The sequence below is a fragment of the Glandiceps talaboti genome, chromosome 21 (genome assembly GCF_964340395.1).
Source record: "Glandiceps talaboti chromosome 21, keGlaTala1.1, whole genome shotgun sequence".
Lineage (NCBI taxonomy): Eukaryota > Metazoa > Hemichordata > Enteropneusta > Spengelidae > Glandiceps > Glandiceps talaboti.
Window position 1 is genome coordinate 10615348 of NC_135569.1, and position 16982 is coordinate 10632329.

The following is a 16982-nucleotide window of genomic DNA, read 5'->3' on the forward strand; positions in this document are numbered from 1 at the left end:
CACGTGTGGGTGTAATTATGGTTACCATAACATCATTGGTTTATGTATGTTTACGCCCGTTTTACATCACTGGAAAGTTAGGGGGAACGTAACGTTGTACTTGTACTATCTGACGTTTCGTTGAAGTCTGCAGTGTGACGCTGTGTTTATTTTAAAATAATACCAAAGCGAACAAAGGAAAGCGTAAATAAGAAGTTACAAGTAGCGTCCGAATATAAATATATCCTGGTGGATGTCCTAATATTATGTAAATTTTTACGCACCGTAACATATTGTGAACTCGAAAATCAATCTTTAATAAATATTATTTAAAAATATCTGACTTTTATCAAGTTCATCATTACTGTAAAACGAGTAGTATTCTAAGATAGACCTTAGTCTATACTTACAACTTTTTCAATAAAAAAATAAATAAAGTACAACCTTCGGGGTAATCTATATTAAAAGGAGTTTAATATGACGAAATATATTATCACCATGGTGATTGTGACGTTATTTGATAGGATCTGTCAAAATATATTATAGTGACTTAAACTTAACAAACTTGGTTTTCGCAATTATCTGAAAATTGAGGTATTTTCTTCAAATCGTGCCCTTAATCTTACATTATTCATATTTTTCTACCACTTTACTAAAACGTGAATCCAGTAATCTTTCAATTAAGATCGAATTTGAATTTGAAGAAACTCTATTCTCGACGCTTCTATTGGAGAGCACATTTGAGGATTCACTGATTAAGTTGTGTGTGATGTGGAATCTGATTACGCACGATCTAGAATTCTGTAAATGGTAACAAGGAAGTACCTCGTTTGGAGACAAACTGTATGATGTGTGTATATCACCGTTGTCATGGTTACCAAACACTGACATGTTTGTCAGAAAACAGACAGATATATTGAATTCATATTCCAATCCCTATCCTAGCTCCACATAGTTATTCATGGTGTGCTTATTGACGATACTGAGTAACAAAACACGCATGCGTGGATAAGAAAAGCCAGAACATAGTCACCGCGTCACAAGATAATAATGAAATATCGATAATTCATATAAATTTTCTTGATGCATAGTTGTCGATAGGATTTCACATATTACATTAGTATCTTCTCTTGAAAGTCTTATTTAATGATTGGAAAATAAAGAGATACACAAAAACTCGACCTACTCGTCAATGTCGTTTGTATGTGTACATGTGTTTATATATTTCTATGTTGTGTATAATTCATGTTGGATTTCATATTTGCATATTTTTCGAGTGAAGTGGCAGTGTAAAAGGTATGCAAGATCGACTGAATAGAACAGATTTTTTTTGAGTTTTGAATGAAACTATGACAACAAAGAGTGCTCTACGTTTAAGCGAAAAAATAGTACAGTAAAGAGACTTTGTCACTACTAGTCAAAGAAAATTACAAAAAAAAACCTTATAGTCGTGACTATTTGCCGGTAGAATGAAGACAAATATTGAAGAAGTACAGCATAAATCTCTGCAAACTTATTTCATGAAAAAAAATGACATTTTTTAACCTTTTGATCTATATTTCATGTCGTCATGACGTAAATGACCAGGAAATAAATCCCGTATTTTGTTTTTGAAAGCGTACAACAATAATTATATAAATAATATCTTACATTATGAAAATAAATCTAGTATTTTCTGTTTGAAAGTGTATCAACTTACATCTGTGGGCCATATGAAAATTACGTACAAGTACGTCCATGGAATTTTGAAAAATAGTCAATTCAAAGTCATTGACAAATAAGTATGAATTTAGGACAACTTGAGAGTATTTTTTTATGGAAAATTGTTCATAGGATTATATTGGAAGATGGCTTAATACTTATCCGATGATTCAGCTGACCTGTTTTTTTTCACATATTTTGTTGAACTGTTTAATATATATTGAACTAATTCTGCTGAACTGTTACATATTGAATCTTCTCTCTGGCTGTTAGCCATGCACTCTTTATAGTTATCAGCCATTAAATCTCTGGCTATCTGCATAGAAACCTCTTAGATGAAACGATTAAGGCAAACTTCACTTTAGAGTTATATGGACAGCAATGCTATAAGACCCTGACTATGTTCATTATTTCCCGAGAGATGAGAATCTGTTTAAGCGTCTTTTCAGAGCTGACGACTGTTCTTTGGATTGCACTCCTGTAGTATTTGGGTTGTATTTGAATAGATTACACTTACCTAACTCATTGATATAGCGTTCAATTTATTGCTGAAAAGATAAGATACATCCCAACTGAGCTTTTTTCGGTCAATCGACTTTTTGAGAATGGTTAATAAATGACGCTTTAACGAGATTTTACTTGTGATTGACAAGTCAAGCGATTGGCCTTTACTTTAGTTCATATATGCTACAATGAATCATATCTCTTATCCATGTTGTCATCCTGAAGACAATCAACTAGCAATCGCTCGGAAAGCCCCTTACGCGTCAACTGATTGAAAGACACACTTAGTCAAAACCGAAGAAAATGTGATATTCGAAACTAAAAGTTCTATATTAAGCAGAGTTAAGACTTTCCAAACAATCACACAACTGAAGCAAAACAAACAAAACAGGTCGACCACAACAAAAGCTATGCAAATGAGTAGCTGATGACGAAATGTCAGCAGTTCGTCCTGTAATTGTTAAATTGTTGCCATAGTAACGTCCGAAAATCAATAACGAATTTTACGTTTGTCTTTAGATGGTTAATTTAAAGTATGGGAAGGAATACATTTCATAAAAAACCAAACGAGTCGCAAGTTTCGTTATTTCGACTAATATGTGGTCACTACTAAAATAAATTATTGAGTAGCCATGCATGGATGCATTACATTTTGTACTTAGGTAATCTGTTTTAACATTTTCATTTAACGTTTTATTTTGAAAACAGCAAGAGTGTCATGCATATATTGAATTTAAACATATTATGTTTATAGTTCATATTTATTTGCAATGACATGAATGATAGTAATATAGAACAATTCTCAATATGCTAATATCAAAACCTACCAAAATAAAACATTTTCAGATATTGAGACCTTATTTCATCCGTTACCTTAACTTTCCTCTCCTTGACAGTCATTGAAACTAATGCAATAATCATATACTGCCAAATCAGAAAGACTATAGAGTTTCAAAGATTCGGCATGGTGTTTTTTTTTCACATTTCACAGTGTTTTCGTTACTAATTATACACGTCCACACACAAAATACAGGCATTGATAGCGTTCACACACATGAAATGTTACATTTTATCTCACTATATGGAAACAAATAAACAATTTTGGGTTTGAATCTTCAGGATTCCATCCGTCGGTGATGTTGATTTGTGTTCAAAGCGAGATAAAATGTATCACATATGCTTTTGCGCTATCGGCGTCTGTATTTTGTTTTATCAAATTTGTAACAGAAAACCTCGTGCGAGACGTAAAAAACATCGTGTCGCCTAATAAATGAAAATCTATAGTCACTCTAGTTTCGTAGTAAGTTCACTTATTACATCAATGGATGTGCCTGAAATCATAGACAGTGGATGGGGAAACTGTTTAATATGCTGCAATATAACTCTGGTCAATCAATAACTGGCTGCGTGGGCCATCATCCAAGTGAAGAAGTTCACCCACGACATTAAGATCTCAAGGCATATTACATGTAGGCTATGGTGTATCGATAAAAGGCTTTATATAAACCACACAGGGCACTTACTATAATCTCTACGAGACTTCCGGGCCAAGGACAGTCAAAATAATCAAGTTCAGAAGGAATTAATCGTGATAGCGTCCTCATGGGCTTAGTAAGTATTTATGCAGACGTGACAAAGACCAGCTGATTATTGGCTTGTTAGATACGGTGCAATGTACACGTATGAAGTTCACATATTTCAATTTCCAAAATTACATTCCCTAGCTACAGTTCAATACTATTAATGGTTATTAAATGTTTAATACATCAAATGAGATATAGGAAATGCAAGTCTTCAGAAGTGTGTGGAGGGAGACCATTCTGCATGCGCCCTCAACGGACTAGACTACCATTATCACGGGATCTGACTGTTATTAATGGAAGACTTCAGTAATGATGAATATATAGTTATTCTTTTGTGTTTGTTCTTTTTTCAACCCAACTAACTTCACACCCATGGCAAATCATGACTGACTGACTGACTGACTGACTGACTGACTGACTGACTGACTGACTCATTCATTCATTCATTCATTCATTCGTTCGTCCATCAATCCATCCATCCATCCTCCCACACACCCACCCACCCACCCACCCATTCATTCATTCATTCCCTTCACAGTGCGTAGATTAGATAGCAAATTAATTGAAGCACCCAATCATTTAGTCACTCAAACTCCTACAGTTCTGCTCATTCCAAAGCCTGCATTACATTTTATATAGAGCTACCCCAAAGACTATTTCCAGTGGATGTTTTACTTGTCAAAATATTTACATTTGAAACACAAATCACAAAAAAGGTCAAGGTATTCAAGAAGAACTGTTACAATTTATATTCTGCGTTTAAAATATTATTTTATTACAACAGGGTTCTCATATCATTTGCTATGTACTAGTGTGTAACTCATAATGGTAGCACGCCCGCTAGTGGTGAATTTCTGCCAAGCAACATTTTTTTATATGTATTTGCGGATAATTGCTCCATGGAGCAGGGTGGCCGTTGTAATACTAAGTCAAAAGGGAACAGAGGCTGGGATGGTTTTTAACATACAGTGGCATTTCTTTATGCTTAGGAGACCTAGAAAAGTGATTATCATTAAATTAATTCTGCATGTAAACCAGATCTCTTCAAATCCAGATTTACCCTTTTTTATAACTCTATTTTAGGGAGGTAGCATCTGAGCATGGTGCAGAATTTTTGAAAATGCCAATTCAAGATATAACCACAACAGAGTCGAATGTCTATTTGATGCACCATATATCTTTATTCTCAATTGTTACAAATCTACAATAAATGACACTTCAATACATATTGTATATTATAATCATATAATACAGACACTGAGTCTAACAGATAACAAAAAAGACAACATTACAACCTCAAACAATGTAACACGTTTGCATTTCCATCCCTACCCAACACATCCTAGAACTAGCGAGTTCGACTCTCCACCACATACAAGGAATAGGTTTGGTCCTTGTACGGTGTCTCCACACAGCCTGTGAACTCGACAATGGAAACGCAGTAATTTTATTGGATACCATGCATTGAAACTTATTGGTTGAATAAGTCACATGATGTTTATATTATGTTGATAGTGTCAATTGCCCGGATGTGACCATATATGGAAATGTGACCTTTGTGCAAATATCAACACATGACATTGCAGGTAATGAGGCAGTGTAAAAAAAGTACTGAGTTTTCATTACCGATCCGCGTTCACAGGCTGTGTGGAGGGAACGCTTTCCAAGAAGCATACATCGAGCCTGTGATTCTGTGAAGTTGTTAGTCAACTTTGTCTAAGCATAAGCTCAAACCATAGTCCATGAACTTGCTGGTAGGGATGAGAAACTAGGACCCTGTACGCTACTTGTATATAACTCAATCTGGTGATTAGTTATGCTCTTATTCTGAAATGCTTTGACTTAAGATCATTAATTATTTGGCTTTTACGATCTGACTGGCTAACATCACTCGTTTTAGACCTAACCCTGATGAAGACTATATGTGTATGGTCGAAACATTGGTTAGTTAATTAAAGAGTTTATTTACTGGAACAAGTATTTACGCATTGGTATGCTAATCTAAATACATTTTACCACTAAACTGTTTCTATGTTAATATTATAGCAAAGAGGGGTACACGTTTAACACGTGCTATCTTACATAAATTTACAGGTCAACTATTCCGATCACGTGACTGTGTGGTCATGAATGATTTATGAACATGTCATAGGCACTTTTTAAAAGTTATGCATCTCACTGGTTATTAATCAGAGTGTCACTTTACAATTAACCACCATTCATATGTAAGCTATAAGTAAGTATATTTCTGAAAGTGACATGTTTTCATAACATTATCCATACTAAAATCATTATTTCCTAAACACTGTACTTTGGATTCTGGAACCTACTTGACTGAGACTTTTTACTGCTGAGTCACACTTATGAATTCAAATTTAGTTTTGAAGTTCAGCCCAAGCACGCTTGAATCTGTAAATGGTCAATACATGTAGAAAAATAAATGATATGTCTTGTCTTTGTACCATCATGGTAGTATAGGATGTTACCATGACGATAATATAAACATCCGAACTAACAAATATTTACATAACAATTCTACAAATCTGGAAACGGGAGACAATTTCAATACCTTAATTGTATTCTAGGAATATATTACTATCAGACCACATATCATATCACTTTATAACAAATATGTGTATCAATTCATTATATCTTAACTTGTGAAAATTTAATCTGAGTGTATATGTTTAAAAGAAAAGGGTCTCTTTTCACTGCATAGCCTGATATGATAAAGCTGATGCGTATGCGTATGTATGTATGTATGTATGTATGTATGTATGTATGTATGTATGTATGTATGTATGTATGTATGTATGTATGTATGTATGTATGTATGTATGTATTATGTATGTATGTATGTATGTATGTAATATGTATATATGTATGTAAGTATGTATGTATGTATGTATGAATGTATGTATGTATGTATGTACATGTATGTATGTATGTATGTATGTATGTATGTATGTATGTATGTATGTATGTATGTATGTATGTATGTATGTCTATTTTGGGATATGCAAACAAAATAAATATGCTACCACGTAAAGAAAAGCTGAAGTACTGACGGAAAATATCTTCATGACAATACATGTGAAAATTGAAGATGTCGTAAGACACACAATATAGTCATCGAAATTATTTCAGTTATAAATATGTAGTCTGTATTTAATATATGTAAGTATGGTATATAGACATTCTCTCCAAACATGGTTGTAAAATCGCGACAATTACTGCAACAGAAATTACAGCAAGAAAAAACAGCGACATTTTTTGACTTCACTGATGCAGAATATGTCTGAATTCAGATTTTCTCTTACTTTTACTGCATCTACCAAGGTCGGTTAATTCTCATTGTTATGGTGACATAATGCTTAATAATGCAATTGCCCTACTGGTAATTACTGTTGTTGCCATGCCAACATATTTATAGACTGTGAGAAACAACAGTGTGCCGCCCTCATCGTCCTCTTTTTAGAGTGAGGGATAGTTGATAGGGTGGTACAACACGTTATATCTTTATACAGACTACTATACTTCTTGATGTTTGGCAACCGGTAAAACACAATACGTTGGCAAGCAGCAGTCTGGGATTCTTTTTGTATAAGCTAAGACAGGTAAATTCACCTCGTCACAAGATAAGCTAAGACAGGTAAATTCACCTCGTCACAAGATATAATGTATTATAATGATTAATAAATAACACGTCACTCCCAACATTCTAAAATGTCAAGGCAGTGATAAGGATGAACCAAAGTGAAATTGTTACGCTGAATTTGGTTATTACGTTTTTAGTATTCCATTTTGGTTTTTGTTGGTCATGCTACAAAAAGAAGTAAACTGCCGTCAGCGAATATAAATTGCACTTTCAACATTTTCATAAGACTATGTAAAAAAATACTGCAAAAGTGAAGTACAAGCTAATTTCAATATGCTGGAATATCCCCCATCCACCCAATTTCGCATACTACCGCTTATACGACTGTCTGCTGAGACAATCACGAATTGAATCTCGCAAGGCTGCAAAGCTTACCAAATTATGTTGTTTGCATTGATTGAATGTTGAGTACTCATGAATCTCGCAGAGTTTACTTAATTACTAACAAATAAAATCAAAATATACCCCAGTCAAAAAAGGATACTCTTGACATGTGCAGCTAATATTATACTGAGAGACCAAGGATAACAAGAGAGACGAACGTTTTACAAAAATACTAAACATTATACAAAATGATTACTCTTTATATTTTGGATGACTCCTGTAGGTTTAGGCCAGTACAGCACACAAGCCAAGTTGTACATATTCGAACACTTTATATGGTATTTATTTTTTTTGGTCGTTCTAAGTCATAAAAAGACGCCACTGGTTCTTGTGCTCGAAAAAGGATCAAAACGACATCATTTTCTTAAACTAGGCTTGCGCAGGTATATCATTAATGATACAATGCAAGAGCCATTTCGAACACAAAATATGGAATATATACTCTGGTAGTTCTACGTCACGACAACGCGTGTCTACGTCACTGGTTATGCTGCCTTCGAAATATGAGTCAAAACGTTCAAAACTACCATTACTAGTACTTGCCTAGTCTCGGTTACCCAGCCTCTTGCCGTTGAGGGCGTAACACCTTTGCTCCGAGACTATTACTTTCCCTTAATTTTCTTTCATATTACTGGCGCTGATATAATTATGTTATTAATCTCCAATTTGTTTTCATTCAGCCCTAATAATAGTCGTGGCCTAAGGGTTGTTACTACTCGTCTATCGACTCGTAGTGACATGTCTAGGTCACTCATATTTTCCTTGGATGAACGAAGAAAAGTATTGGGGAATAGCATCTAAGTATCCAATATTTGACGTCATACTCGTGACTTTAGGTGCATGTCCCTACTCGTCATTGATAATGCCCATCTTTAGAGTACACGTATTTATCTCCGCTGAACGAAAGAATATTGGGAATATTATATGCAAGCGTACTCAAGCCACTGTGAATATATAGATGCTTGATTGGCGAACCTATATATGTAATGTATGATATACAGTAGGGAGACATCCTGTGTTAAGGTCAGATCTGTATTATTCCATCAAATGTTTATTTTTTCAATATAATTAAGTAAGCAATATAATAATATAATAATATAATAGAATATTATCATATCATAGTCTAAAAAGTTAACAAAATATCGATTTTTGGAATGGGATGATTTCTCGTACAGCAAAAAAAATCATGTCAATTGAAAATTAAGATATAGGTATTTATTGTCTATTCTTATTGAGAAAAGATTGTTGCTTATGTCCTAGCCAACAAAACGATACCAAGGTGATAAGGTTATACCGCCCTCTGGTGACAGTTTTGGGTCTGCGTTAACGTTTATGATATTTCAGGCATAGCGGGTTTACTGCCCCCCCCCCCATACAGATGGGAAATATGCTATAATCACCAGTATTTTGGACATCAGGATTTTGCAGTTATTGTTTTGTGTTTCGATATTTTGTTAACATTCAATAAGTTCTGTAATTGTCATCGGAGGCCACTGTGACATCGGTAAATCTTCGTTAGTTGTCGTCCTTGTACGTCGATTCTTCGAGAGTAGCGGCATCTTGAAGTTTAGGTTGTTCTCCTTTGAGTAGAATATCAGAACTTATGGATGGCGCTAGTGTGTTGTTTTCAGAGCTGTGTTTTATTCCGTAGAAGAAATATATAAACATACCTAGTTAGAAGAGAAAAGAAAAGAAAAGAAAAACGGAGAAAGTGATTTAGAAGGAAGACAGCGAATCATTGAAACGGAAATGAGAAATAAGATGGGTAATGGTAATGGAGGTGAGTACGAGGGAATAAATGAATGAAAGGATGGCTGAATGAACCGACAGACAGACAGACAGACAGACAGACAGACAGACAGACAGACAGACAGACTCACACACACACACACACACACACTGACTTAGTGACCGATTGACAATATACGAATGAAAACATACATACATACACACATACATACATACATACATACATACATACATACATACATACATACATACATACATCCATCCATCCATCCATCCATCCATCCATCCATCCATCCATGCATGCATGCACGCACGCACGATAAAATAAATAGACCTGTACGGCATAAGACAGTAACAGGGTAGTTTACTGTCACTGAGAAATAATAAACAATACCAAATATAATGGAAAAATTACTTTAGACGATGATTTGTCCGTCATGGGAAATATTTCAAGTGATATTGTCATTTCAAAAATCATAAACACAAAATATATACAGTTTGTAATTATCATATGACAATACATACCAATCACCATCCAGATCCCAAATCGTATCCATGTAGCCACAGAGAGTTTCAACATCAGGTAAACATTGATGAAAATGGATAATACTGGTATATATGGAACCAGAGGAACTTTGAAAGATAGTTTCATATCATTCTGTGGTTGCCGGGCGATGAGAACTACTAGGCAGGACAGTGCTGCTCCAATGATGCAGGTAAGTAGAATAGCCCACCAGCTCTGTTTAACGATGTAATCAGTAGCAAAGATAATATGAGCACAGAATGCAATTAGTAAAATTACAGACACGATAGTGCACCACAGTACAAAACGACTTGATTTCAAAGATGGTTGACTTTTCTCTTTTTCGTTCTTTTCTTTGTCTGACGGGAGATCTGTTCCTTCGTTTATCACAAGTTTACTTTTCATATCACCTGTCGTATCCGAGAAAGATGATTCGGCCTGTCCACCAATTGATCCGATAGCATCCGATGAGGCGGGTCGCTTGACTGCCCCGCTCTCTTGTTGGGTATATTTAGCAATGGATTGGTCACTTTTTGACGACACAAGACCAGTTTTCTCACCAACTTTCGCCTGTTGACTTGCGAATTCCAAGTTCTCCTCCTTTCCAAGACCAGTGTGTCCGGGCTGGTAACGTAGAATCAAGACACACATAGCCACCAATGCATATGCCATCAGGGTACCTATAGACATCATTTCGACAAGTTGTTGCAGATCAAGGAGCATTGCCAGAACAGCGGTCAAGACACCAGCACAAAGGGTAGCCCAAATTGGAGTAGATGTCGTCTTGTTAACAATCCCAAGAAAAGCAAATATTAACCCATCTCTAGCCATGGCAAATATGATTCGTGGTAGAGGAAAGATGGAACCCATCATGGAAGCTGTTAGACCACACAGCGCCCCCACTGCAATGACGTATTTAGCCGCTGGTAAACCGCGTTGAAAGAAAACTTCAGCCAATGGCGCCGAATAGGATAACTTCGAATATGGCTCCATCAACGTCATAATGGCGGACACACCAAAATAGGCGAGGAAGCAGACGATTAAAGTGAGAACGATAGCGATGGGAATTGTACGACCAGGATTTCGAGCCTCTTCACCAGATGTTGCTATGACATCAAAACCGACAAAAGCATAGAAGCATGTTGCAGCTCCAGATAGTACCTAAAAAAACGAAAGAATCAGATTTTTTTTAATTAAACAAATTTAGGTGCATATTCATTGCTTGCGAATATGGCATCGTAACATTAGCAGCAAAACAGTACACAACTACTTCGACACATTACCACATTATTATCAGACATAGCATGCAACAGGAGACATTTTTAACATTCCGAACGTTAATCTACTTTCAACACAATTTAAAGTACGCATGCGCAGCCACTAAACACTAATTCACTATAGATCAATTGGAAAAAATAACACCGCCTTCAAATCCCAATTAAGCATATCTCTAGCTAATTGATTGACTAAACATCACCTTCGAACCCTCATTTCCATATTTCCATATATTCAACAGTTAAAACAATTCAATGCACTTCATGGTGTACGAAAAAGTGATCAATACAAGTGTGTTGAAGTCAGAAATAACTGCGGCTTTTTCTTTAAAGGTTACACTGGGTGATAACGAATCATTTCTTACCCCTGATGCACCATAGGGAAAGAATCCATCCCCTCCTGTCCAGTTGTCACCATCAATGAAGAAACATCCAGCACCAATTATAAAAGCTATGACCAAGAGATTGATAACGGTTAGAACACTTGTGACAACTGATGACATTTTGACTCCGACTGCTACTACGACAGTGATTACTATCAGGAGCGAGAATGCGAAGAAGTCCGGATACTGTCCTAGCCATGGTTGATGGAAATCACCAACTGTCGTACGTATGGAGTGACTGATAGTATTATTCAAAATAGAATCAAAGTACTGACTCCAAGCCTTTCCTACTGACGCTGCACCAATCATATTCTCCATGATCATGTTCCAGCCAATCACAAACGCCCATAGTTCACCCACAGTGATGTAACAGTAGGTGTAGGCAGAACCAGTTTTAGGTATTCTTGCACCAAATTCAGCATAGCACAGACCTAAGAACAGAAAACATGTCGATTTGAAATTCATTGCTTTCAAACATTTGTGTGGACTGAGATAGTTGATAGATATGCAATCTCATGAAATAACAATTCGAAAAGTATTTCTTTCGTGGGAAGGTGGTATAGAAAATGTGAATTATCAAATGTATTTAAAATATTGCTGAAGATACAACTCGATTACAACATTACAATATATAGTGAAAATGGCAATTGAGTGGCATTGGGTAGTCGAAAAGAAAAACCTCGCTGAGGTAAAAAAACAAACAAACAAAAAAACAAAAAAACAAAAAAACCCACCAGAAAATAAGTTCAACAGTGAAGACGTGAATACAAGGCCTGATATGTTCTATCGTTCATAATGTACATATCTTTATCTCGACTACTGACTGTAGTTAACCCTATATCATCTCATTTTGGCAATTCTATATGTGTTAACAACAATGGTATCAGACATTCAATCATTAAATGCGTAAAAATACAATGGATGCGTGGAAGTGTAGGTCTATGGTGGAATGTAATACTGTAAGAAACAGCAAAGGTGAATGTGACGCCCTCAACGGTCAAAAAACCAATACTTTCGTAACAAAAATTCGGATCTTATTATTTATCATTGAGTTCAATGCATGAGTTTGTATCAAATTTAGATATTGTTATACAAAACTTTTTGTGAGGAATGAACATATGTAGCCCTTTTTATTATGCCAGCACTAGGAAAAGGGCTGTTTTTAACTCTATCTCTCTCTATCATATTGTTTATCATATAATTTCAATATCTGAAGTCGCTATGGTATAGATGTTGCACTCAAATCGATCACTCATGTAGATCCAGACAATACAAGCTGTTTAATAAATTGAAGCTGAATAAAAGCGAAGTTAGTTTTATCTTAGCCACATGTCTTCATACCTAGGGAACCAGAAATGTTACTTCCTCAACTCTGCAACGTGCTTTCCCCCTCCCCTAAAACAATTTAATTAAGTTGGCATAGCCGGCTTGGAAAAGGCCTGCTGGATGAAGCATTCTGGGATGCAGACATAGTTAAGAGATAAATACATCTTGAAACATGGCCAAGCATCGTTTGGGCAATAGTCTCGGTTACCCAGCCTCTCGCCGCTAGAGGCTCTGCCTACGAGACTATCCCAAACGAGAGTCTTGGGGAGACGAGACTATTTGGGTAAAGGAGAGGTCGTCAATTGTAGAACTGGTAAACATGATTTTTCTGTGTTCCCCTAATAACGTTACTAATTAGATAAAATCAACCCCCGCCTTCGCATACCAGTATGTATGTTTGTGTGTGCGTGCCAAGACCACACAACCAATTAGCCTGACACAAAAGACGTGCTTTGCATATCGTCAAATCTACTCCTAGAACCCATTATTACATATTATTGGAAAGGGTAATGACATTCATAGAATTATTGAGATTACCATTTATCGAGATAAAGAAAACTACCTTGCAATTGAAAGAAGAGAGTCACTGAACCTAATCATCCGAATCCATTGATATGTGACTCCCTGGGGATTGTCTCCAGTTAAATTGAATCGTTTGAATTGAGTTCACGTTGCACACACATTTTCCTCGTGTCGAAATTAATTTTCTTATCATTGAATAATGTGGTATATACATTCCACTGATGTGATAACCTAGAGATAACATGTGTGCTTATGTTATCGCATTCATACACCGAATTTAATCATTTGCCGGCGAAAATATGTTAGACTACGTTAAAGGAAGTGTGGCGTAGATAGTAGCTGAGAGCTATCGTGTCATCACTCATTGTGTACGGTATCTCATTCGTTGGATATTGAAGAGTAGTGTCTAGTTCTCTCGATGTTGAAAACTCGTATAACGTTGTTGGCAAGTGATCGACACTGAGATGTGTCCTGAGTGAAAACAGCATGAAAGCATCAAAATGACCGGCTCCATTTGTTAGAATTTTCTGAAGTGAAGGTATATTGCTTAAAGTCATATTTTGCACTTATCGTAATTTCAAAATCTAAACCTCACCACTACACCGATACACTAATAGATATGCCTGTATTTTATAACTGAATTGATCATTTATATGTAATCATTAAACAAAATAAATACATTTCGCCCTTGATTATCGCAGCTGCCCCACTCGTACTGCACCCATTTCTTTTATCACTTAATTGATGTATGACGAATTGTATTAATTGAAGTCGTTATGCATGAATATGTTAGTAATAATGAAAAGATTACTGACTGTGCGTAAGCATGGCAACGATAGGAATCAACATTACCTCAGCATATTACGAAATTCATGCAACAAAATTTGTTTTAAAGATAATTTTTATAGTTGTGGGTTGTACTGATATACCGACACCTATTATGGACAGAATAAATGTACTAATGTTATACATTATATGTCGAGGAGAATAGACCAGCCATTTTGTCAGTGAAATCAATCACGTGTTCATTCCTTAAAACTGTTATTTGTGTGTGTTTAATACTATGTTTGTCCCTGTTTTTTTTAGGGGGGTGTCCACTGTGTGTGCATACGTATGTGTGCATGTGTCTACGCGTGTGTTATAAAATGTCATATGTAACATATGCAAGTCAAGTGATTACTAAAAGGAATAGCAAGCCACATAAAGTCGGTGAACAGAATGGAGAGAAAGGATTCAATTAGTTAGGTAGAGCCAACGGCTTGTTTTGTCCATTCTGACGTCAGCGGTGACGTCAATGGCATAACTATGAGATTTTATTTATTGCTGGCGTAACTTGATGCTCGTCTTTTCACTTCGAAGCTTGTTTGAGCCGTCCACAGACAAACAGGAACTGTCGAAGCAGCTGTAGATCTCATGGGAGTCCAATAACATTAGTTGCGACCTCCAGCTAGGTAACATAAGCAGAAACGGAAGCCCCTATGTGCGTAAACATACAGCGTTTACAATTCCTCCTCCCATGACTGCTTTCATGTAAATACGGCATATAGGTTCACATTCACTCTTGTAAAACGCCGTTGCAAATATTGAATGAGCCCCGAGCAATTCTCTCCGGTCAATGATTAATGTATGTTCAAACCGCAGCGATCGTTTTGGTATCTTAACAACGCTGAAGGAAAATCACTCTCACTACATCCCATTATCGCCATCTTAAGCACCAACATGCTTCTCATCAAAGCCTAATTTTCTTTTCGAAGTAGAATGAATGTTAAATGAAGCAAAAATGTCAAATGCCGCTGTTTTTTTATAGGTTTGGTATAAATGTTGTGCATGATAAACTTTACGAAAGCCCAATTTTCTTCTCGTAGTGAAATGGCGAACGTAGTTTGACAGTTTAACGATATTTCTGTAATTGCGCTGTAGTAATTTATAGGCATGCATGATTGTAAGTGTCGTAAAGGTAAAGAACCATTCCCCTGAAAAAAAATGATGGTATGCTAAGAGGATACAGAGTTCTGTTTGGCGACACACGGATATAGCCATTTTAACGATTATGGCGCCAACATTATCGTCATTGGCGTATGTGGAGTCATAAATTCTATACGTAACATTTCATTCACAATGGCACGCCTGTAATATTCATAGCTTGTCCCCTGGAAACACCGCTGTCATTTAACGGAAGCAATATAATATTTTATAATATTTAAGCACACACATTTTAGAATTAGAAAGCTAAGTTCAACCAAAACAAATAAACTAAATCTATACAACTGTAGTGAATGATGTTGATGTTACACAAACTGTAAACAATTAGAAAACACAAAATACAAAAAGAATTCCTATTCAAACACATTGCTGCAGTAAACATGTTTTAGCGCCTGTCCGCAGATTTGAAAAAAAATGAGACTGAATAAGGAATCCATGTTCCGGTAAATACTGTCAGATAACGTATACATACGCTTAATATAACATTATAATTTGAAAGCGATACCGTACGACGGAAAGTCAAACTTTTCTCATATTGAAGGTATCAGGGGTGTGTATGGTGACTATTCATCACTTAAGTCGTAACGATGTCTACCCATTGTAGTACTCAATAGAGACATCTTACTATCTTTTAACACGTATCAGTGCATTAGTCATAGAAAGTGACACGAGATTCTCAAACATTCAATCGTCGGGGAGTTTGCTGTGTCAACAATGGTTACAATTCGACATGATAAATATGAAAAGAATCAAATTTCCTGTCTTGTACATTTCACAATTTGCCTACTGAATATTAATGATTAATATTTTATACCACCTGCCCACTATGCACTGTTTGTGTTTTTCACCACACAAAGGCTTAACAGGCTGTAGAGTCTTCAATCATGTATTTTCAGTAACTTTTGAATGTCTAAATGTACGGAATTGTTGATTTCTAAATTAACCCCTGACAAACAAATTTTCAGTCAAACATAAAGACACCACTAAAAGAACAAAAACATATATTGTATTGCATGATGGTTCAAACATCGGCTCTTTGCCGATTGACGCATCTCTATATGCATGTAGTAAAAGCTTGCAGAACCAGGGGCCTGAAAAACGCATTTGTGACATGGCTATATTTGTACTGCACAATAAGTACAAAACTTGTGCATGATTTTTCCCATCGAGAATCCAATTTTGAGAATCCAATCTTAAATTTTTGACTGTGGTAATCATAGATTTACAATAATTGTGGTGACATTCCATCTGATGCGTGCACCATTTGTTGAGTCAATGTACGGTACTGTACTAGTGGATACAGGAAAGATCACAGATGCGATTGTGCTATATTCATTGTACATAACAGTACGTGCTATTTACTGTGGATAAAAGCATGTACGACGTGACAACAAACAAACTAAACTCAAATTT

The 16982-nt window shown here is 35.9% G+C and overlaps 1 protein-coding gene across 1 annotated transcript in view; it reads right to left on the minus strand.

Moving 5' to 3' along the window:
• Positions 1 to 9324: 9324 nt before the first annotated feature.
• LOC144451197 (high affinity cationic amino acid transporter 1-like) overlaps positions 9325 to 16982 on the minus strand; it is a 51783-nt gene continuing 44125 nt past the window's right edge. Inside the window, exons 2-4 of the mRNA XM_078141996.1 lie at positions 11721 to 12169; positions 10084 to 11242; positions 9325 to 9479 (exon numbers count right to left, since the gene is read on the minus strand). Coding sequence (XP_077998122.1) covers positions 9325 to 9479; positions 10084 to 11242; positions 11721 to 12169 — 1763 coding nt within the window. The remainder of the gene's footprint in view (positions 9480 to 10083; positions 11243 to 11720; positions 12170 to 16982) is intronic.